At 44.5% G+C, this 24,143-nt stretch overlaps 1 protein-coding gene across 4 annotated transcripts in view; it reads left to right on the forward strand.

The window, feature by feature from the left end:
* Positions 1-24,143, forward strand: part of SMARCAL1 (SNF2 related chromatin remodeling annealing helicase 1) — a 56,304-nt gene that overhangs the window by 26,556 nt on the left and 5,605 nt on the right. For all 4 annotated transcript variants that reach the window (XR_006781245.2, XM_045806690.2, XM_045806688.2 and 1 more), the window contains 5 exons: positions 3,970-4,110; positions 8,019-8,237; positions 14,229-14,299; positions 17,648-17,750; positions 23,666-23,848. Coding sequence is in view for 3 of the 4 variants with exons in the window: in XM_045806690.2 (XP_045662646.2) it covers positions 3,970-4,110; positions 8,019-8,237; positions 14,229-14,299; positions 17,648-17,750; positions 23,666-23,848 (717 nt within the window). In the remaining variant the exon portion in view is untranslated. The remainder of the gene's footprint in view (positions 1-3,969; positions 4,111-8,018; positions 8,238-14,228; positions 14,300-17,647; positions 17,751-23,665; positions 23,849-24,143) is intronic.

Raw genomic sequence — 24,143 nt, forward strand, 5'->3', positions numbered from 1 at the left:
ACTGCTATTTTGTTCCTGCCTTTTTTCTCTGACTCGTGTATCTTGGAAGTCATCCCACCTCATTTCAGATGACTCGACCTCATTCTTACAGGTAGTATTGTATTGTATAAATCTATCATGATATGTATCATCTGCTCCCTTTTGATGGCTTCGTAGCCAGGCTTTGGCCATCACATATAGTACTGTGGTGACCATCTTTTCACATGATACACAAGCAGGTGTAGAGAACCCAGTCCCTCCGCCTCTAGAAGAGATGGCTTTTTGCCCCTCTTAGCCCGAAGGGAGAGTGGTATCATTTGAGGGTCTGTTCTCCCAGTGTGACGAGGCCGCAGGAGGAGTCCCTTGTGGTCCTGCTGTTCTGGTGAATTTCCTCCATTTTATCACAGAATCAGGAAGGAAATTATTGGAGTCTAACACTTAAGGTAGAATAGACTATTTTCCCGGCGGAAAAAAACATACTTAATACTTAATTTGAGCGTGTGTGTTATATTAATAACACCTATGCCCATGCATGCCTGGAAGGTCAAAACAATGTAACTTTAATTAGCTGTAATTATGCCATTTGATGTATTCGCATATATTTTGGTATTTTTGAACCAGAACACCTGTAGTCACATCCTTCCTTCTTTCCGTTCTTCCCTGAGAACTAGTTACCTTTCACATGGCGTCAGTATTTTATTACTATCAAAGCAGTGATGCTTGCTTAGCTTGAAAGCACTCTGGTTCTCATGCAGATCAGTTTGGTGTTGGCAGGAGTGCTCAGACTTGTGACTGGAACTTTGTCTCTTTTTGGGAAAAGGCTAGATCCTAGAAGGAACCGTTTTGTATGAAATATGCTGACCCAACCAGAGACTCAGAAAGGCTATTTATGAAGTATCACTGAGTGGTAGGTGGCCCTCTGCTGATCCCTGGAGTGACCTCTGGTCAACAGGGGTCATAATGATGCCATTTGTCCTGGTTTGGTTTTGCATGTCATGGAGAGCAGAGGGAAGAACAGAACCTCGATCTTCTCCCCAGATTCCAGTCACTGGATTTCTCCTGAAGAGTGGGTTTCCCCTCTTGTCCTCAGGGTTTAGATTTAACCACGGGTGTTGACTCTTCTGTTGCTTCTTGGCTCGTGACGGTGATCCTGCATTTGTTTTTGATCTGTGTACTTTTAGTCACGTGCCCCCGAACTGTTTGCCATTCTCCTTGTTTTTGAAGATTCTATAATGACTTCTGAACTCATGACAGCGTAGCTCCAGTGTCCCCACCACATGGGGCTAATGTGTGTATCAGGACACTTGGGTGGCATGGGCACAACCTTCTCTTGGACATCACCAGCCTTCTCAAGTAGTACTGCTAAATCACAGGGGACTCCGCCTACAGACCGAACTTTACCATTAGGAATAACCTGGGGCGAGAACAGGGCTCAGCTTTGGGGAGCATGACTTCTTCCCCAGTCCGGAGTCTTGGTGAGTAAGTGTGTTATACCCAGTCAGAATAATTCAGTAAAGTTATTGGCTCAGTTGGAAAAAAAGAGGTAACAACAGAAATTGCTGCAGAATCCCCAGGCTGCTTCTTGTATGAACTTACGATAATTTCAGCTCTTCTCTGCAACAGAACATTCTCTTGGCTCATATTTAAAAATCTATGTGTAGGTTATTTACTCTGAGCTGGACTGGATTCTCCTTGGCAAATTATTTATACTAACTTACCCTGCTAGCATCCTGTTCCTCAGGGCTGAACTGATGACCTTGATCCCTGGGGAAGCTGACCCTGTCTTTGAAGGTCATCTGCCCCCAACAGAGTCTGCTCCTGTGAATCACATCATTTCTCCAGGACATCACACAGAAATTACTTTTTTGCTCCATGATGGGTTTCCTGGGTGCTGCTCTCCTTCATTAGCCAGAGGAGTCGACTATAAAGTGTTCAGTTTAGTGTGCATTTACGTAGTTTTATGCATTTCTATTTTCTGAGATTGCAGGTTCTCCGACATGGAGGGTGACCCATAAATCATGGGCAGCTGGGCAGAATTAAAGGCCGTTTGGGTGACAGTGATGACAGTACCAACATGTTGGGGCTGAGTAGGGAGCAGGCTAAATCATTCCAGAATAGATAAAACGCTGTTCTGGTTTCTTTTCAAAGCTGGCCTTATTCTTTTTCCATAATGCTACTTCTGCTTTTTAAACGCCTACAAACGTCCATTTTCAATGGTCTCATCACCCCTAGTCTGGGCAGTGTATGGGAGAACACGCTCCGAATTAACTCTGTCCTGTAAATACCCAACCGAGAGCCCGAGAGTTATTTTCTGTCACCTGATCTGTGAGCTGTTTCTGCCCAGGCTCCATCCCCAGGCAGCAGCAGCGACATGGGGTATCGGTTTAGGATGATAGGCCGATTTTCTCTTATTGATAAGACTTCTCATTTTCCCCGTTGCATTGAAATGATCTTGGGCCAAGGCAGGCGATGCTACAGACGTCATTCAAGAAGCTCGTTGTTATTTTAATGAGTCTGCATTAAACCGTGCAGGAAATTAGGAGCCTGGGTAATTGAACTGTGGAAAATTGTAGCTGGAGAAATTCATAGCTCTGCTGTCATAATGGAATTAGGTACTGGCAGTCACTGAGAGGGCAAAAGTGCATCTTGAGAATTGTATATACTGTATATTTATAAAGAATCATTTTTCTTCCCTCTGTTGCACCTTTATTTATTTATTTTTATGAGGCAGCATATCCATTTGAAAACCTAATTTCCTCCCCTAGGTGATTTACTGCATGCCATTGCCTTACGCTCCCCTCGTTAACTCAAGGTTACAGTGGTTAACAAGGTGTTTCTAGACAACTGAGCTCCCCGGTAGGCTTCCTTCTCAGGGCTGAAATGGATTTTACCTCCAGGAATTTTTGGCCATTCCATGTCCTAATACAGTGGGGAGTGTCTCCTTTATTTTCATCCTCTTGCCCATCTTAGGAAGAGGTGGGATATTTCAGTCTGATCTCCACGGCTCAGGTGGGGGTCAGGCTGGCGAGGAACCTGGAGTTCATCATTGGAGTCGACCATTTATTTCTGTCCTCCCCACTGCTGAGCAGGCTGCTGCAGACCCGAGCTCAGTTTAGGGTACATGGATCTGGGTCCCGCTTTTTAAAGTCCTTATTAACTGCAAAATGAGCTAAGTCAGGGAGCTCCAGGCTCAGAGTATTGTGCAGCTGAGTTAGCGATAGCCTGTTCGTCCCCGAAGAAAATCAGGTAGAGCCTTATCACGGCCACCCCTGGCTCTTCCTCCTGGCAGTGAGAAAGGGCTGGTCCTCGGTGTCATTATCCGACTGGAAGTTCAACTCAGATGTCAGATCCCATCTGGAAGCAGGTCAGACCTGTTCTCTCTCCCCCCTTCCCCTTCCTCTTCCAATGCTGGATTCTTTGAGTTTATTCCATCTTCCCGGGAACACTGGTTAGCTGAGTATTTCTCAGCATACAGTGAACTTTGGTCGGTTGCTTACTTTGTGCCAGGCTCCGTGCTCCAGAAGATAAAGGTGAACCTAGCCCTGATCTCAAGACGCTCGTAGTCTAGTGAGGGAGGTGGAATTCAGTATCATGTGCCGAGTCCTGATGTATGGACTTGTGACAAAGGCAGCCTAGGAAGTGGCATCCCGCTGCTTACGTGGGTCACACCATGAAGCTCTCGGAACGTGTGTGCTCCTCTCTCTCTGGCCACAGTACCTTTGCTTAGAGTTCCCAGGTATGGGCCACACTGGGATCTGGAGTGAGGCCAGCCTGTGGTGTCATTGGAATCTAGATCTCCCTGGGTTCTGAGGGGAGTAAACTGGAGAACTGCCAGCAGTCAGGGTGCCCAGGAAGGGAGAGGTGCTCTTGCTGCATTCCAGGGAATTTTGCTCTTCCTGGGGCATCCAGCTCCAATCCCAGTGGGCCATTTGGGATAGTCCCTAGGTGCTCCTCTGTGTGCTCTCAGCACTTTGGCTGTTTGTCTTCCAGGTTGCGAAGAGGGTGATCCTGCTGTCCGGCACTCCAGCCATGTCCCGGCCCGCAGAGCTCTACACCCAGATCATCGGGGTCAGGCCAACTTTCTTCCCTCAGTTTCATGCGTTTGGACTTCGCTACTGTGATGCCAAGCGGGTATTTATTCTCTCCTCTCCCCATCCCCCACTGCCCCATCCCTCTCCCCAGTTCTGATACTTACCTTTTTTTCCTTCTCTTTGGCCATGGTATGATCAGAAGTACACTGGCCAGGGAGCCAGACCCAGATTTTTGTCCTGCTTTGCCCCTAATTCTGACCTTGAGAATAAGAACAGTCTCTCCTATTTTTAATGCTTGTGGTTCTGGGGTAGTGTTTCCCAGTGAGGGGACCGGGGGTGATGCATAGGTACCCGGTGCTCTGAGAAGGGCACGGAGGCGAGCTAGGAGTGCGGCTGGGGCCCATGAAAAAAACAACATAAGGCCTCCAAACAGGTAGAGTGGGGAGTGTGATCTGGAGCTGCCTCGGTGGGCCCTCATCAGCCAAAACAGCGACTCATTGCAGTGAATTGTGCCTGCTTGATAGGCCAGAAGCCTCTGAGCTACAGATGCTCTGTGGGAACACAGTGCCAATGGGGCAAGCGCCTCTGGGGCTCCAGTCTGCGGGGCTTCAGTCTCCAAGAATGGCAGAGGGAGCTTGTAACCGAGAATGCCATTGCAATCAAACCCTTGATTTCATTTCTTTTCACTGAAAAAAGTATGTATTTAATGACTTGGGGAAATAACAAGAGTGGGGAAAAAAAGCAGGATGCGGAATTTTCCCCATCATTCATTCATTCATTCCCACTTTCTCCCTCTCTCTCCCCTCCCTAACCCCCTCTTCCTCTCCCCCCCATCTCTCTTTCATTTATGATTGGAAGATAATGTACACCAAAATGGATTACTTTTGTAAGCCAGAAAATCGACATTTTTTAAATGTTTAAATGACATTATTCACCGATCCTGCCTTCCTCCTGATGGGCCATTGAATCCCTCAGCGTTCATCAGTCTGATCGAGCCAGCTAAGCATGGGACACTGTCCTCCTCGGTAGAGAAGGCTCCTCACCGAGTCTCCACCATTTCCTCTCTCTCCTCGTCCACGGCCGTGCCTCCCTCCCCGTCAGCAGCAGCGTGTTGGTGGCAGACTCAGCACGCTTCATGAGCTGGGGGTGCCTCTCAGTGTCAGGCAGCCATAACTGGGTTGGCCAAAGCCTGTGCACATTACCAGTGTTCTTCCCCAAAAATAACTCGAGAAAGGATGACGCAGAGAATCAGCTCCTTGTTTGCTGAGGTGTTCATTTTTTTCCTTACTCAGCTGAGCTGTTTTCTTCTGGGATTGGGCCGCTTTCTCTTCGGGAAGGGACTCCTCCTTCTTGGCCCCTAGTGCCTTCTGCATGCTCTGCAGGCCCGCCAGTGGGATACAGCTCGTCTGTTTGCTGGGGTGCCAGGCTCTGGGTTGGCCGTGGGGCGGGAGGTACAAGCACAAGCCCTGGTGGGCGACCTCGAGGACACGAACAGGTGGGATGTGGGTGGGGCTGGCTGGCATCTTCTTCGTGTGCCCTGATAGCTCTCTCTGACCCAGGCTCTGGAACTTTCACAATCAGAAAACCAGAGGGAGGAGTCACTAGTTTTCCTTTCTCGTCTTTATTTTTGAAAGTGGCCAGGGCAGTGAATTTATCCTTCAGCGGCAGACCTTTGTCTCGCAAGGTCAGACTTCAGGAACTCCCAAACTCCGTTCCCACGGGGGTCCACATGGCCCTGAATTAGAACGGCAGACTCCGGCCCCTCTCTCAAGGGTAGATCATGTCTCCTTTTCCCCAGTTGTCCTGCTGTAACTTCGTCAACCTCGACGCCACAACCCAAGCTCTGCCTGACTTCTTTCTTGCGGGGGGTGCCCCCACTGCAGAGGCTCCAGCCCAACTCTAAGACCCCATCAGTTCAGGCCTTCAGGATTCCTGTTTTGTGATCAAATGACAGCCTTCCCGAGCCGCTATTTGCATCAAAGATGCTGACATGGGAGAAATGGCTATTGCTTACCCATGACGCATGCCGTCTTGAGGAAAAAGCCTTGCTATGCAAGTTTGTGATGTCAATAAGATTGTCTGCCTTATTTTTTAAATACTTTTTCCAAAAAACTTTTCAAGTACTTTAAAAATATCCACTTACATCAAACAAAGTACTTATAATGTAAATTGTAGTGCTTTGCAAAGTTAATTGCAAACCATTTTGGGCTGCTTATCGAGGCAGGAAATTTCTGTTATTAGATGTATTTCAAGCCATACACTTGTTTAAAACACAACATCCGTAGTGCATTTCCCCACGGATCAATCCAGATAAGATTCCACATGGTTGTCGTCGTCCCTTGAAACTCTTCAAGAGTGATTTGTACCTCGTTCCTGTTTGCAAATGACCCACTTTCTGAAAAGGATCTTCTCTTCCTCGACTATCTGGACTCATGGTATAATACTTAGCTCGTGATGGTAGGAGCTGAAGACAGAATTCGTTGCCTTTACCCCCAGACTGTCCCTTCCTGTGTCCCCAGGCTCTGTCCACCATCTCCCCAGTCTTCATGCCATCCTTATTAAATTTATCCTTTCTCTCCTCCTCACTGTGTCCCCCCCGCCCCACCACCACTAACAACCAAGAAAGCAAACACACATACTGCCTTTCCCCCTCCTTCCACCTAGCCCAATGCCTGCTACGTGGTAAATTTTCAATACAAGCTTGTTGGATTGTGAATATTCCAAATTTTAAATCTTTGGTATTATTGGGTTTTAACCTACAAGATTAAAAGCTGACATAGGAGCATGCTGTCCAAATTAATTATGGTATCCACTTGTTCCCAGCAGGATTTATTTAATGCAGCCCACAGGGCAGGGCTGCTTCCCGCCCCCCCCCCCCGCCCAGTGGCCAGCTTCTTGCATTGAGAGAAGCCACTGAAGAGAATGCCCCTTGCTGAACTCATTTTCGACCCCATTGCATGAAGGCATTTGCTGAGAACTTCCAGTTGATTTCAGAGTATCTTTTTTTAAAAAAGAAGCAGTTTTTGATCATTTTACTTCTCCGCCTTTGACCATCTCTTCCTATTCTGTATGTAGCAGAGGATACCCGCCGTGTCTTCACAATTAGAGACCAGGTCCACTGGCCCTCGAAAATGAACAAGCCTAGCTTCTACCTAAGGTGGTTTATGGTCCAGGGGAGGTTGAGACAGGAAGGGAGACAAGCAGCTGGAAACATAAGGCAGCAGACACCTTGGTTCCCTCATTTTCTAGAGGACTGTAGATCCGTTCTTTTTCGAGTAAGATTGTTAGTGAAAGATACGGTTTTCATTTTAAATCTTCTCTAGCTATGTGACAGGGAATAGATATTCTTGCTCATTGCCTCCCATGAGCTACTAAGTGAAGAAACCATTTTTATGAAGAACTGCCTGGGTACCCTAAAACCCACCTCTGGTCTCAGCCAGACTGGCAAAAGCCTGTGCTCTTGGTTCCTCCCTTCAGTCCCCACCAACAGCAGCAACACACCGCATTCATCTCACTGCACTTGGATGTGCTGGGATAGCCTGTACTCCAGGCACAACAGCTTCTTAAATCTCAATACATCTCATCGAATGAAGATGTTACTGAAAACGTGATTTGTTACATTGTGCAGTGGACTCTAGGATAAGTCCAAGGGAAGACGATTTCTTTATTTAGAATACAGGACTAGTCTGACAAGCTAAGCGTCTTGTTTGTTTTTAAACGTAATGGACACCAGATCTCTCAGCATCTTGCATTTGCTGCTAGAAAGTTCAGCGTGTAGAACACCAAGATAGATGTTTTTAGCACACTTTATTCCTGATTTTCTTTTTCTCTTTTCCTTCCTCATTCCCATCTGTGTTATATGAGGTTTCATTCGTCCTTTAGAGCCACTTGAAGTTGTCTGAACAAAGCCACAGCAAGAGAAGGTTGTGAGCCGGTTGAGGTCACGGCCCGGTTAACTTGGACCTAGGAGAACCTAACTGGCTGTGTGTCTTGATTCTCCCTCCACAGCAGCCCTGGGGATGGGATTATTCGGGCTCCTCCAACCTCGGTGAGCTGAAGCTGCTGCTGGAGGAGGCAGTCATGCTGCGACGCCTCAAGTGCGATGTCCTTGCCCAGCTCCCGCCCAAGCAGCGCAAGATGGTAGTCATTGCCCCTGCCCGGATCAGCACCAAGGCCAGAGCTGCCTTGGCTGCTGCGGCCAAGGAAATGACCACCATGAACAACACCGTGAGTGTGGGGCTTGAGATGGGGATTTGGAAGTCGATGTGTCCTTTCCGGGAGGGGGTCTACCCAGAGTTCTCTGAGCTTGCCTTTCCAGGACCTCTTCCCACGCCCCTGGGCAAGGACAGTGAGCCCATGTCATCTCTCAGCCTACCTAGTCTGCTTCCAAAATCTCTTCCTAATTTGCGGCTTTACACACGTGTAGATTACTGTTGACGGATGGTCATAAAAATAAACCCCTTAGCAGTTGTAGAATGGTGATGTGTATTCTGAATCCCTCAAAGAGAATTGGAATTTATGTTTAGTGTATTTTGAGAATGTCTTAAAGTCTTGTAAGTGTTACTTAGTCTATTAACAGTTAGAAATTAGTTCTAGGTGTATTCGATATATATATTAATCCTCTTTTAGTCAAAATAGCAAATCAACATTTATATAACACAAGTAGGGTTTTAAAACCCTCTTAGCTCTTAATCCTTATTATAGTCATTTATGGTTTGCAAGAAGCTGGCATCCCCATTTTATGGAAAGGGAAACCAAGGCCCACAGAGAATGTGATTTACTCAATGTCTTATGGCTGCTCCATGGCAGAGCTGAGGCTGTAACCAAGCCTGTTACCTCTGTATTTTAAGGTCTTAACACTGTGGTGGTTTTATCTTTTCAAAACACTTTCATATCTGTCTTTAGTGTCACACTGTGCTAAGTGCGGTAAAGTAATTTACACCAGCTCCATTTCTGTCCTTTTGGGAAAAAAACTTGCAGTTTTCATTGCCAAGAAAATAACAGTCATTGACATTTTTTGACATTATCATAACGCGTTACCTGGGCTTGTTATTACGCTGTAGAAGGAAACTTAGATCAAGATGAGATCCAAGCCTTCTGGGGGAGCACAAAATAAGTAAGAATGACAAGAGACAGAGTGCATGGGGTTTTTTATGTTATTTTACCATGTTATGAGCAAGACGATGGGTAACTTTTAAAAAACAAGAGTGCACTGGTAAGTTGTCAAGCCGTATTTAATTTATGCTCTGTTACATCTAATAATCTGGGTAGTCTGGAGGAACTGAGCGGGCATGATCTCTTTGCTGTGGGGTTTTCCAACAAAGTTCCCCAACACTGATGTGGATGTACAGACCAGTGGTTCTCAAACTGTATTTCAGTGGAACACAGGCAGAAGCAGGTATTCTGTGGCTAAAATCACCGTTGGTGATCTTTATCTGATTTCTAGAGATAAAAATTCAATGGCTGGAAATTCTTTTTTTTTTTTTTCTTTTTAGATTTATTTATTAGAGAGAACGAGGGCTGGGGGAGGGACAGAGGGAGAAGGAGAATCCCACGCAGTCTCTCTGCTGAGCACAACATAGGGCTTGATGGGGCTTGATCTCAAGACTCTGAGATCAGACCTGAGCCGAAATCAAGAGTCAGCCGCTCAGCTGACTGAGCCACGCAGGCACCCCTGAGTGGAGATTCTTTTTCTTAGTTTTAAGCTTTTTCTTATAATTCTCTTAAATCTTTAATGTCTACTAACTGTTGCCCATGAGTGAACTCTGCCATCCAGAAAACCAATGAACAAGTATAGCAAATATATTAGTGGGGGAAATTCAGATAGTGGGATATTTTTAGGTGCAAAGATCTGAATGTTTATAAATATTCTATATTTTAGTGCCTTGTGTATGTGGTGGAAGTAAGGCTATCTGTATTTTGTGGAATTCCTCAGAGAACCCCCTCACCTGTGCCTGGTCCCCCTCCGAAACCAGGCAGAGACCAGCCAATGTAGACAACAGAAAAAGCAGTCAGTGGACATTTGAAATTGAGGAGGAACAGCACATCGAGTGGCCAAGAGGCAGCTCTAAATTGTGCAATATGCCCCAAAAGAAGTATGGGAATTTTTTCTTAGTGCAGCAAGGTTTGAAATCATTTTTGAAGTTTTTTGCCAGTTTATGCAGTTCCTTGCCTCTGGTTAGGGGGCTTTATCTAAAGATGATGTCAGATGCAACCTGGAGGTTTGATTTCTGAGTTTACAGGCAATAATGTGAAATTTACTAGGCTAGGGGCGCCTGGGTGGCTCAGTTCGTTGGGCGTCTGCCTTCAGCTTAGGTCATGATCTCAGGGTCCTGGGCTCGAGCCCTGCATTGGACTCTCTGCTCAGCAGGGAGCCTCCCTCTCCCTCTCCTTCTGCTGTTCCCCCTGCTTGTGCTCTCTCTCTCTTTGTCAAATAAATAAATATAATCTTAAGAAAGAAAGAAAGAAAGAAAGAAAGAAAGAAAGAAAGAAAGAAAGAAAGAAAGAAAGAAAAAGAAATTTACTAGGTTAAACCATGGAAATCAGGAATGTTGGGTATTTTTTAACTTCCAGTAGCTGTGTAAATCCCCTAAATTCTTTGGGATATTTTGATATTTTCTTAACCTAAAAAGGGGAGCCATGATGTGCCTCCTAGGCCTGGTGCTGGAAAGGTCCCTAAGGACAGTGTCAGTTGCTCTGAGTTCCTCCTGTTGGGTGATTGTTCTCTCTGCTTCTTCACCCCAGAGTCGTAACATTGTTGTGCAGATTATGAAAAACCTCGATTGCAGTGGAATTCAAGAATCCAGCAGAAAAAGAGCCCAGAGCTCTTCTCAGTCCAGGGCTTGGGAGTTGCTATGTTTCCCTGGAGTCTTAGGAAAATTGGGAGTTTGTTCCTAAAAGAGAGAAATTGATGAGAGTTTCAGATCACCTGCAGAATGATACTGAAGTCGGATACTAGGTTCTTCCTGATGACAAGATAAATCCTTGATAAAGTGGTTCCCTTTTGTGTTCTTTAATGTAAATTCATTTCTGTGGTGGAACATCCAAGTAGAAGATGAATTGAGGAGCTTTGCTCGTTAAACCAGCAGAACCTTTCTTACCCCAAAGCCACTGGTGTGGTACAGCTGTCAACCGTGGATCTGATCTGAGGCAACAGCCTCCCTTCGTTCAGGAAGGGGAGCCAGGGTCAGCCGGGAGCTGGACCAGGTGGCCCTTGACATCCCTTCCAAGCCCTATGAAATCCTGAGTTGAAAAAGTTAAAATGGGGGATGGTGGTTTTATGGTTTTAGGCAAGTAAGGAAGGCTTGTGAATCTATAAAAAGTTGCCCCTCCCACTTAAGTTACTTTGTAGCCGCAAGTTTCCCTGCGGTGTTGCGCATTACCATGGTTCCAGCAAAGGCCTGCTGCCCCGTCAAGGAACGGTTCTTTGTTCCCTCACACCTTCCCATCTGGAGGAAGACATTTTTTAAAAAGCTTTAAATCACAGAAGCCAAGGCGAAGCGGCCCATTTATAAAATATAATGTACAACGAAAGCTCTTTCTTATTTTCAGCAGAAATAATAGATATCTCTTCACAGACTAAGAAAAGCTGACTCTAATCCTCTTTTGTCTATAGTAATTTTTTGATCAGCAAGACCAGGAACAGAAAAATAGAACAAGTCCACACAGACTTCCTGGTGACAGTATCAGTTCACCCTTCTGCCGTTTGACAATACATTCAAATTCCAACAGGAAAAATAAATTCAAAACCCCAGTGGATCTAATTTAGTAAAAGCCTGGGAACAAAGAACGCAAGTTATTTAAAATTTCCTGGCCCATGGCTGGCAAAAGAAGTGAGATCATTAATGCGCTAGTATTGTGTCTACTCAGTTTTAGGGAGGTTTGGTTTTTTTGGGTTTTTTTTTAAGACGAAACTATTGATCTTTCCTATATTAAAATAGCTGTCTATTGCATAAAATCTGAAAGATAAAGAAAAGTACTTTAAAGTAACATCAACCAAGTGTTTCTTACTACTATACTATAAACAAGAGTCACCCATCTTTTATATCATATAATTTTGGCATATATCATTTGGGTAGTTTTTCTATAAAATGTATGTATATTTTGCTTTAAATATGCATTATTTACATATACACTTATATATAGATATAGATATAATTTACGTATACAATAAGTAACATATTTTTAAAAGCAGAATTGGTACCCTATAAACACCTATCAGGTGGGGAGGAAAAAACAGGTTACAAAACCACATCCTGAACACTTCTCTGTGCTGTTAAATGTCTTTTTAAAGCACAATATGTGTTTTTTCCCTTGGCCACATTAGAATTTTGCTAGTAATTTTGAGTTGGACATTTGGGTCATTTCAGCTCTGTATTCTAAGTAGCCAGACACTGAGAAAGCAGCTTGCATAGGAATTCGGGAAGGTGGACTGTATGGTGAGGGTAGGTGTGAAGGAATGAGTTGCTGCAACATGGGTCTGGGTGCACTTCGAAGTCATCCCCGCAGGTGCCCCCTGGACCGACCCCGCAACCGAGTGTGATAAAGGGGTTTGCTTCCCATATCTCATCAGCGCTCAGTGGCAAATCTCAAACAGGTGAGGTTTCTCATGTGCTTTCTGCCACTTGCCCATCTGTTCGTTCTGCCCTCTCCCTCTCTGCTTAGCAGGTGTGGAGTGAGCAAGTGTGGGTGGGAGGGAAGGACCTGACAGGAGCAGTGGTGGTTCCCAAAGGGCATGGGAGTCAATGTGAAGACAGGACGACTGGAGTGCCCTCTGCTTGAGGCATGCCCACTGTGGGTGAGGTCAGTGCCTGGAAGCCTGGCTCTGTCCCTTTGGTGTATCCTACCAGGGACTGCATTATGTTAGAGGGCTTGGCTGGTCCGCTGCAAGGGACCCTTTGAGGGGACGTGAATGGACCTCAGGATGTCTGTGAGCTCTTTGTCCAGAAGGAAAAAGGTATGTGTGTGCCCAGAGCTTCGTCAGAGTCTACGCTGGGTCTATAGCTGAGAAAGTTTAAGGCACACTGTCATGGAGTCGCATCTCCAACAGGAGTTCTCAGGAAGTTTGTCCAGTTGGACCTCTGTCACAAAGCAGGAGGGACGGTGGCCACCACTGCCACAACAATGACATGGCCCCACTAGCCTGTCATTGCGCCCCCCGCCCCGGCTTCCTGTGGTTCTGGCATCTTCCTTCTTTCTCGTCAAGTCCTTGAGGAAAGACATGGTTGGGAGGCGGAAAGCTGTTTGGACCAGGCAGCTTGTGCCACCATCTGTGGTGTCGTTGTTTAAGGTACAGCCTGGCTGTGGCCGCTTTCCTGAGTTATTAACGAGTTTAGGGCCATGGATGTTATTACTGTGGGCTCACTTCTTTGTTACATGAAGAAGCTATCATGTCAGTCACTGGCCTCGCGGGGCCTGGGCACAAAGAAGTAGGGGCATCTGTAATCCTTGCTTGCTAGTGGAAGGAGAGGGCCACCATAGCAGTGATGGTTAAGAGTGTCTGTCATCTCTAGGGACCCAGAGTGATGGTAAATGTTATCCTATAATATTGTGAAACTATTTGTGCCTCGTCTGTGCTAGCATTCTTGATTAGTATTTATTTAGATGCCAACTATAAAGAAAACATGATTTCTTCTCCTGGGAGGTCAATGACCTTATGTGGGAGGCAGGCCAAAATACACGTGAATAATGGTTTTGAGATGATACTAGAATACACTCGTTGGGGTCAGTTGGAATTGATTCAGTAAGTCTTGTACAGAAGCAAGCTTCGTTAGTTGGGTATGGGCACAGTGTGGCAGAAGGAAAAAGGGAGGCAAAAAGCACCTTGGGTCAGTATCGTGTGTAAGTTGTCAGCAGGCTGTAGGAAGTGGTTCACGTAGCTTAACGAGGGCTGCATTTCAGCCAATCATGTGAGCCTGTGTGGATGGTGGATCCGTGGCCGAGATGCCTTTCCCAAGGGTTCTCCTGTTCCTGGTCTCACTGGCCACAACAGGTCCTGGGAGATGACAGGGTACCTATAAGGCCATGTCTCCGATGACAGGCTGGAGTCCCTGCAGTTCCCATGGCTTGCTAAATTGAGTGGATGAGTCAGGGTCTCCCAGCTCCGACAACAGGTGTTAGGATTTGTAAAGCTCAGAGCAGTGATAATTACAAGCTCATCAGCTCATCCCAGGGTTCGCAGAGTAGCAGACTTTCAATCTTAGACTTCTCTCTCCACAGAAACGGCAGCAGAAAGAAGCCCTCCTTCTCTTCTTCAACAGAACAGCTGAAGCTAAAATCCCATCTGTCATGTAAGTGGCCACCAAGTGTCTACGTCTCTCTCCCACTCTCTGTCTCCCTCTCATCTTTAAAAAGAAACACCTATTACCTTAATCCGCCAGCATGGTTTTACTGCTCTGCAAGAAATGATGAGAGCCTGGAATTATAGCTGCCTTCAGTACAAAGTTCAGGGCAGCGTAGCCTCATCACCCACAGGGCATAAGCAGGCCTGTCACGGGAGCAGTGCCCAGTAGAGTTTGGGGTGCTCGAGAGCTCCTGTCTTAACCAATAAGCTAGAGCTGCTGCCACAAAGGGAGGGTGGGGTTGACCAAGCACTACAGTGAGCTTTTCCCCTTAGTAGGAAACCTGTGGGCACTTGCCTGTAGACACAAGTGAGGGGTTTCATGGAAGACCAGGAAGGCTGCCTTACGGGGAGTCTCAGGCAATCTCCAAAGACGTGAAGTCTCCGCCATTATTTACCTACATAAAAAGGCAACTGTCAAAGTTTGTTCAAAAGATATGGGCAAGTTGGCCATTGTCACACTTAAGTTTTCCTTCCGCCTTCTAAACTAAGGCTGAAGTCATAATTCCTATTCTTAAATGTATTCACTGACTTGAAAAATTGTCTGCCTTTCTTAAAGAAAGGAAAAACCCACTCATGTTCAAATATTCACTGTGGTAGAAACTTGAGGCAATTCTCATGACGTGCATTTGCCTGATTTTTTATTGTTTAACATTCATGTGAGACTCTGGCAGGATAATGGTCCAAGTGATTTAATTACAATGAAAATGAATTTAGCGTGGGTTGAGCGGTGCCAGCTTGGCTGTGGGGACCAAGCTCTGTGGATAAATTGAGACACACACAGCCTACCCCACCCTCTCACTCAGCCTCCAGATCCCCCAGCCTCTCCGGCCTCTCCCTCTGCACCCCTAAATGCAGTAAGAGAGTGAGTTCACCACATGATTCAAATCTAAGATCTATCCCCCCAAAAGACTGCTGAATGTTGGCCAGCTCTCCTTCACCCTCAGGGCACTGCCCTTTTCATTTATGAGACTATTAGGAGACTAATGAACTCCAGATGTGGTTTTACAACCTGGAGACTTCTCTCTCAGAAACTCATCAGAATCGCCCCCTCCAACCCATTTCTCACAAGCTGCTAAATAACAGATGGCAAGGGTGTGATCCTTTTTCCTTGCTGTCTCTGTTTGTGACCTACAAAATTCAGGGTCTGTTGAGTGCTGGGCCCAGAACCACCCATTTCTCTTAGAAATTTTAAATCTGGCCATTCCTGCACCTCTTAAATAAACTTTGGAACTACCTTGTTTTAGTGCGTTTGGCTGCTGTAACAAAAATACCATAGATTGGGTGGCTTGAACAACAGGAATTTTTTTCTCAGGCTTCTGGAGGCTGAGAAGTCCAAGATGGAGGCAGCTGCAGATGTAGTGTCTGGTGAGGGCCCTCTTCCTGGCTTGCAGATAGCCGTCTTCTCCCTGTGTCCTCCAGTGTCAGAAGGGGTGAGGATGTTCTTTGGGAGGGGGGGAGTCTCTTATAAGGATGTTGATTTCATTCATGAGGGCCCTGCCTCTGTGACCTTATCCCTTCACAAAGGTCCCATCTCACATTAACCTCACCTTGGGGGTTATTATTTCAACAGGATTTGATGGTGGGGGGGGTGCAAACATTCCATCTGTAATATACCTTACACATACTTTTTCAGAATTCCGTGATAAATTGTCTAGTGCTTTCTAATTTCCAACCAGTTTCGACATCTGCTAACTCATTTCACACTTACAGCCTCTTTGCGCGATCAGTCAAGTAAGTCAAACTGGCCCCATTTTTAAAATGGAGAAATGGAGTAAATCTCATGTATGTTTCTGGGCCTCAGAGTCACACATCTAGTAAGTGGAAATTAGATTATAAATCTTAAAACCGCAGTTTCCTCTGCTAATTGTTTTTCTTCCCCTTTTTGCTGCTGTTCGTTTGTTTTAACTTTAATGGGCATCTTTTGATAGAAAAGCCAGTGGTACGGTGGTAGGCAGACATTTCCAGCCTGGTAGCTTAGGGGCTTGAGAAGGATAGAAATAAAAAACCGCATCTGAGATGGAGAGAGAGAGAGGAACTAGGAAACCTGGGACCTATAGTTGTTAATGAGCTGTCCAGCTTGATTTTATGGCCTTGTGACTTTCTGATGCTGTAGCAATAAACTTTCTTGCTTGTATCATGGCAAATTTTATGTCTCAAACTAATTAAAGTAGATTCTATTAGTACCAACTATTCACAAATTGAACTCAAATCCATGCCCTGGTTGGCCGTAGTGTTGCTTGAAAATAATTCTTAGATGCTTAGAGGACAGGTCACCACCTGCGTGACAGGAAACCTTTGAGATTTGTCCTTCTCCAAGGAGGGCAGTGTCTGTTCTGTATCCAGACATACCCTCATGTGAGGATGGCCTCAGGCCGAGTGAGTCCTTTTTGTCAAATGCAGTGAATATATCCTGGACCTACTGTTTGTGTCCAAGGAGGCTCACCTTCCCATTGCCCATGTGGGAACAGTGACCTGTCCTGGGATTGTGAACCCCCTGCAGGGCATTAAATCGCAGGGAAGCCATAAGAGTCTGCTGACTGGGTGACCCCCATCCCCCTACAGCTCCTGGCGTTAGCTGCCTTCCTCGGGGCCACAGCTAAAGATGGGGGTGGGAAGTCAAGAAAAAAACAGTGATGGAGGAGAGAAGTAAATCAAGAGGAGAATAAAGAGCAAGGAAATAAGGTTCTTCACTCCATCTTCCTTTGCCTCAGAAAAAAATTCCCTTACCACTGATTTAGTTGTTGGCCATGTAGCTTGCCATCTACTGTGTGAGGGGACTGGGGAGCTTTCCCTGACCATCTCTCCAGTACTATTACTTACGTTTCAATATTACACTTCCAGAAATTTGATTACTGTCAAGAATCCTGTAATCCCCTGCCTAGGCATTTTCAGATCTTAGACAACATTTCAATTTCTATTGAAAACACATTACAATGATAGTAGCAGCAAAAGTGAAAACTGTTAATTATCTTCTGTGATCCCAGATAGTAAGAAAGTTTCAGTAACATATCAGAGACACATAAAATGTAGTGATACTTTCATTTATTTGCGTATGGGAGACGACTTAAAAGCATGGAAGAACTCTTTCTGCACGTGGCAGAAGGTGGCTTCCCCACAGCTCCTAATTTTGCTTCTACTCAGGTGACTTGGCCTGCAGGGTAGGGCAAGAGGTCAGTTCTCAGAGAAAGGGAGGGAAAGGGGAGACACCTCGAAGGTGTCTGCTAAAGATGCAGTGGAATAATTTCAACTAGATAAGTGTATGTTGAATTTATTGTGCTCTCATTGTCAAATGCAGTGAATATATCCTGGACCTCCTGGAAAGTGGAAGAGAGAAGTTTCTAGTGTTCGCACACCATAAGGTAGTCCTGAGTGCAATTACAAGAGAGCTTGAGAGAAAGGTAAGCTCCCTTCGAAATTCAACACAGGATGCTTCTTTTGTTTGTGTGTCGGCTGCTGAGTTGTTCTGAGCAGGTTGAGGGCAGATCTGAACCAAAGAAGTGAGATGACGTTTCCAGAAACATCGCTGAAGATTTTCCAAAGATTTCTTCTTGCTTGTAGGACCAAACTGGGGTCAAAGTACTTCCCAGCGGTGTCCTTTAACTTCTTCCCTGCTCCCTACAGCTGCTCCTGGAGCCTTGCTTTAAGAACAAGGACCCACTGGGAGCTGTGGATCTTTCATGGCTCTGTGTAAATAATTATAAGATTGTCAGGAAAGGAGGGAGCAGAAATTCTCTTGTGGGGAAACAAGTATTTATGTGAATACCCTCCTCTCTTCCTCTTGTTCTTCCTTATTACCATCAAAGTGGCTTTACTAAATCATCCATGGCAACGTGCAGATTTCAGTACAGTGTGTGGCCCTATTACATTGAATGAAAGATATCCAGAAAGATTTCCAAGGATGTTCATTGAAACTAAACACATCAAATTAAGAAACAAAACTTGTGAAGTTATAGCATTTCACATGGAAATGCTGCCCAATCTTCACCAGCTTCTGCATGTAGAATTAAATCAGAACAGCTAAACACATTGTATTTTCACCTCCCTTTTCATTTTTGGTTATTTATTTGACAGAGACGGCCAGCGAGAGAGAGGGAACACAAGCAGGGGGAGTGGGAGAGGAAGAAGCAGGCTCCTAGCAGAGGAGCCTGATGTGGGGCTCAATCCCAGAACGCCAGGATCACGCCCTGAGCCGAAGGCAGACTTAACGACTGTGCCACCCAGGCGCCCCTCTTTCTTTCTTTTTTTTAAAGAGAGACTGCAAGCAGTGGGGGAGGGGCAGAGGAAGAGAGAGAGAATCTGAGCGTGGAGGCCGAGACAGGGTTCGATCCCATGACCCTGAGGTCATGACCCAAGCCAAAAATCAAGAACTGGTAGCTCAACTGACTGAGCCCCCCCAGGCACCCCTGTAATGTTTCAAACAGAGAGAGGAGTACAGAGAAACATATAGCAGGCACTTGTGTGTCCCCCACCCAGATTTAACAAATTAAATGTTTTGCTATATTTATTTCAAACTGTGTATTTTAAGTAATAACATACTTAGGCCCCTCAGCAGCCCTCTGATTCATTCTCCGTCCTCCTCCCTGAATGTAACCAGTGTCCCCAGTCCTTCCCTCCATGTTGTCATACTTTATTCCAAAAGTATGTATTCTTAATATACAGTCTCCTCTTGTATGTATTTTATAACGTACATAAATGGCAGCATAGTGTGAGTATCCTGAAATTTGCCTTTTTGCTCAATGTTATTTTTGAGATTTTTCTGTTGTATTATAACTAAAGCTCATTCACCATAACTGCAGAATTGTATCTCATTGGGTGACTGTAGCACAGTTTATCCATTCTTCTGGTGAGGGACACGGAATTTTATTTACAGTTTTTGCTATCATATGAATACTTTCATATACATGTGTGTACACGCACACACGGACATGCATGTCTATGTACATGGGCATGTCCAGGCATGATCTTGCATAGCCTTTGGATAGGCTTGTCTTCAACTCTACTAGGTATCGTCCGATTTCTCCCCAAGGTGGTAATTCACATTTATAATCGCACCAGCAGCATTTGGAAATTCCTACTGTTCTGCATGCTAACACTTAGTATTATCAGACTTTTTACTTTTGCCAATCTGGTGAAATGAAATCTCAGTTCATTCTTATTTTAATTTGCATTTCCCTGACTACCACTAACAGTTGTGTCCTTTTATATGCTTATTGGTGATTTCAGGCTCTCTTCTGTAAATATTCTGCCTGTTTTTCTGTTAGATGGTTTGTCTTTTTCTTACTGATTTGGAAATACTCTTTATAAATTCCGGATATTTATCAGTTAAAGTTTTTCTTTTCATTTTGTTGAATTTTTATTGAGCAGAGTGTTTCATTTTTACTTTAGTTGTTATAACTGAAATACATTGCAAGTTTATTAGTTTTTCCTATATGGTTTTTAATTTTTATGAATGATTTAAGAAATCTTTCCCTTCTTAGGGTCATAAAGATTTTCTCCTGTGATTTTTTTTTTCCTGAAAATTTTAGAGGCAGTTCATTAATCCACCTGGGCTTGAATTTTGTATATGGTGTGATGCAGGAAGCTAGCCAGTGGAATTAAAAGCTATAATCCCTGGAAAGGAAAAATCAGAGCTGTCACTATATTAAAGAGACTCAAGACAAAATTAATTAGAAAACTATCCGAATGCATAAGAGTTTAGTAGGGTGCCTAGATTCCAAATAAATATACTAAAATAAATTGCCATTTTTATGCACCAGCTATAACTAATTAGTAAATACAATGGGAAAACGATCCTATTCAGAGCAATAAAAGCATATAAAGTACCTACTGGTAACCTCACCAAGAGGGGTAACCTCACCAATGAGGAATTGGAGAGACTTGGGCCATGCTCCAGTGCAAACACTGTAAAAATACTGGTCCTTCCCAAATGAATTCGTAGGTTTAACTCAATTCGAATAAAAAATTCCAGTTGAGTAGTTTAAGGGAGCTTTATATTATTATGCTAAAGGAGTCTCAAAAAATAAGCAGGAGAGATATCTAAGGCAACTTTGAAAAAGAAGAACAATGTTGATAGACTTGTGCCTCCAGATATTAAAATCTATTATAAAACTCAGCCATGCTGGTCCCAGAACTGGTGATCAGTTGGGTGGAATAGAATGTATACCTCTCTTTAGTATTAATAACTCTTTAGATGAATAGCCCTGTAGTAGAAAAAAACAATGTATAATCAAGGAGTCATCAAAACCTAGGCTTAATTTATTCAACAAATAAAGTTCGGGCAATTGGCTAAGTAATTGGGTGGAATACTTAAATGAAACTCGACTTCGCTGTTTATTAAATTTCAGACAAATCAGAGCTCATTAAAACCATAAAGCATTAGAAGAAACTGTAGGTGAATGTATAGCTGATCACTGGATAGGGAATGACTTTCTAATCATAAAAACAATGAAAGAAATCACAAAGGAAAAAAAAATTGATTTAAATTACCTAAAACTATGGATCTGTTCTGTCACACATATACACAGTGGCTAGACCATGGGTTTTTTTTTGTACATTTGATACCTTTTCGGAGGGCAATTTGCCAGTAACTTAATGCACACTCAAATTTTTCCAAGCTCCTCTTCCAGGAATTTATCCTAAGGAAAAAATGAGACCAAAGATTAATGTATAAGATTAGGGATGTTATTATTTATAATATTGAATAATTAGAAACCTAAATGTTTGTCAGTAGGTATACTGTTAAATTAGAGTCTGTTTAGCCAGAAAACATAATAATGTAGATCCATGGTTCTTAACTTCGTGGAGGTCATGGGACCCTTTAAGAACCTGAGATATGAAAAAATTCAACTCCATTTAAAAAATCAGATAAATGAAAATTAACCTATCACCTCAGCAGAGGTTTTAAAAATGTGCAGCCCTCACTATTGATAACAGTGCAGTGAGCTGGACATGCTCATACATTACTTATTGGATAGCAATTTGGCGATAATATCAGGATCCTTAAGTCTCTCCCTTTTGCCAAAGTACTTTGATTTTTAGTAGTCTAGTCTAAGGAAATAACCAAATGTGGGCAAAGAACCATGAACAGGTTTATTTTAACCTGTCCTTTAAAACTTATTTTATTCTAATAGCTTTATAGAGATATAATTGCCATGCAATCAACTGCACCTAGAGCGTCCAGTTTGGTAAGAATCAAGACAGCGAAGGAGCATCTGGGTGGCTCAGGTGGTTATGCGTCTGACTCTTGATCTCAGCTCAGATCTTGATCTCAGATTTGAGAGTTCAAGCCCATAGTGAATGTGTCTGTTGGCCCCAGGACTTTCCTTGTGCCCTTTGTAATCCCTCCTGTTTCTCCCTGCCCTCTCATCTCCAGGCCAAGCAGATCTGCTTTGCAAGTCTAAATTGATTTGCATTTTTAGGGCTTTATATAAATGTGGAATGATTCAGTGTGTACTCTTTTTTAAATTTGATTTCTCTCAACATATTTTGAGATTCATATCTATTATTGCACATGTCATCAGTACATTCCTTCTTATTGCTGAGTAATATTCTGTTGTATGTGTATACCCTGATTTTTATCCATTCACCTGTTGGTGGATGTTCGCCATCCCATCTTTTTTTAGTGAAAATGAAGAATCCCCCAGGGGTGTCTGGGTGGCTCAGTCAGTTAAGTGTCTGACTCATGGTTTCAGCTCAGGTCATGATCTCAGGGTTGTGAGATCGAGCCCCAAGTCAGGCTCCATGCTCAGCAGGGAGTCTACTTGAGATTCACTCCCTCTGCCCCTCTCCCCACTCATATTCTCTCTCTGTCTCTCAAATAAATAAATTTTTAAAAAACAAAAAGAATCTCCCAAATATGAAGAAATACACAAATGGATAAATTATACTATTACCACATAACGAAATATTATACAGACATTAATAATCATGTTTTAGAAGATTTTAATAGTTTATTTACAATATAATGTTTATTGGAGAAAAGCAGGATATAAAACTTTGTGTTTAAAAGATTTTCATATACATTAAGAGGAGAGCGCCTGGCAAAGATAGATCAGTAATAGGGGTGCCTGGGTGGCTCAGTTGGTGAAGCGTCTGCCTTCAGCTCAGGTCGTGATCCCGGGGTCCTGGGATTGAGCGCCAAGTTGGGCTCCCTGTTCAGCGGGAGCCTGCTTCTCCCTCTCCCTCTGCTTGACACTCTCCCTGCTTGTGCTCTTTCTTTTCATCAGATAAATAAATAAAATCTTTTTAAAAAATAGATCAGTAACAGTCCTGCTATTTGTATTTCCTTTGTAATGTTTGTCTTTATCATTAGAAAAAAATGGATAAATGCCCCTTAAAAGAAGATAAAACTCAACTGGACATGCAGGGAGCATGCGGCCCAGCAGTCGACTCCTGGGCATTGATCTCAGAGGAGTAAAAACTTATGTTTACATGGAAACTGCTATACAGATGTTCATGGCAGCTTGATTTGTAGTAGCCCCGAACTGGAGCCAGCCCACATGTCCTTCCAGAGGTGAAGGCCTCACTGTGGCACACGCATACCACCAAACACTACTCAGCAGTAGGAAAGGAAGGAGCTACCACCGCACGCAACGCCCTGGCTAGATCTACAGGGAGTGGCGCTGAGTGAAATGTTGCCCACCATATGACTCCACTGATACAACATTCTTGAAGTGAAAGAGACTTGGGAGTGAGGCAGGGAGCAGGAGGGAGGTGGGTGTGGTTGTGAAAGGGCCACAGAAGGATCCTTGTGGTGTTAGAACTGTTCGGTGTCTCTTCTTTCATTTTTCTTTTCTTTTTTTAAGTGAGCTCGATGCCCAACGTGGGGCTTGATCTCACAACCCTGAGAGCAGCAGTTGTGTGCTCCACCAGCTGAGCCTGCCAGGTGCCCCTTAACTGTTCAGTGTCTTGCCTGTGAAGGCAGATTTGTGAAAACCCACATGAGTGATGACATTGTGTAGGATACACACACGAGTTTAAATACAACAGGACCTTTGAATAAGATCAGCACCTTGTATGCAAGTCAATATCCTGGGTGTGATATAGTTTAACAAAATATTACTACTGGGAGAAACGAGGCCAAATGTGCAAGGAATTTCTGTATTTTTGCTTCAACTAATGGGAATCTACAATTCTCTCAACACAAATTTCAATTTGAAATGAAAAGACAAGCAGCTCCGAAAGCAGCGTCAAGTGAAGACTAGGCGCTCGGGTGGGTCTGAGCCAGAACAGCAGCGCAGCTCCGTCCTCGGAGCCCGGCCGCCGAGCCCCAGGCCCCGTGCAGCCCCTCTCCCTTCCCCTTCTGTCCCTGCAGCAAGTGCCGCACATCCGCATCGACGGCTCCACGTCCTCCGCAGACCGAGAGGACCTGTGCCAGCAGTTCCAGCTGTTCGAGAAGCATGCCGTGGCCGTGCTGTCCATCACCGCGGCCAACATGGGCCTCACCTTCTCCTCGGCTGACCTGGTGGTGTTTGCCGAGCTGTTCTGGAACCCTGGGGTAAGGGACACGGGAGCCTTGAATTCCCCAGGCCTGTGCGTGGCTGGGGGGACGGAAGGAGCGAGTGTCAGTCTGGGCAGACAGGGTCCCGGGAGCTGTTCCCTAGCACCAGTTTTGTCTTCTTCCATCCGTTTCTGTTAGGCCGCAGAAACATGTTTATACTTCCCACGGATCAGTCTTAAGAGAAGCGGAGACTCACACATCTATTGACTTGTTCCTAGAGCTTCACGACAGTCTCCTAAGTAGTCGGATTATCGACGCCGTCTTACCGAAGGGAATACTGAAGTTTTAGAAG

The sequence above is a fragment of the Ursus americanus genome, chromosome 1 (assembly GCF_024610735.1).
Source record: "Ursus americanus isolate L20-20 chromosome 1, mUrsAme1.1.p, whole genome shotgun sequence".
Classification (NCBI taxonomy): Eukaryota; Metazoa; Chordata; class Mammalia; order Carnivora; family Ursidae; genus Ursus; species Ursus americanus.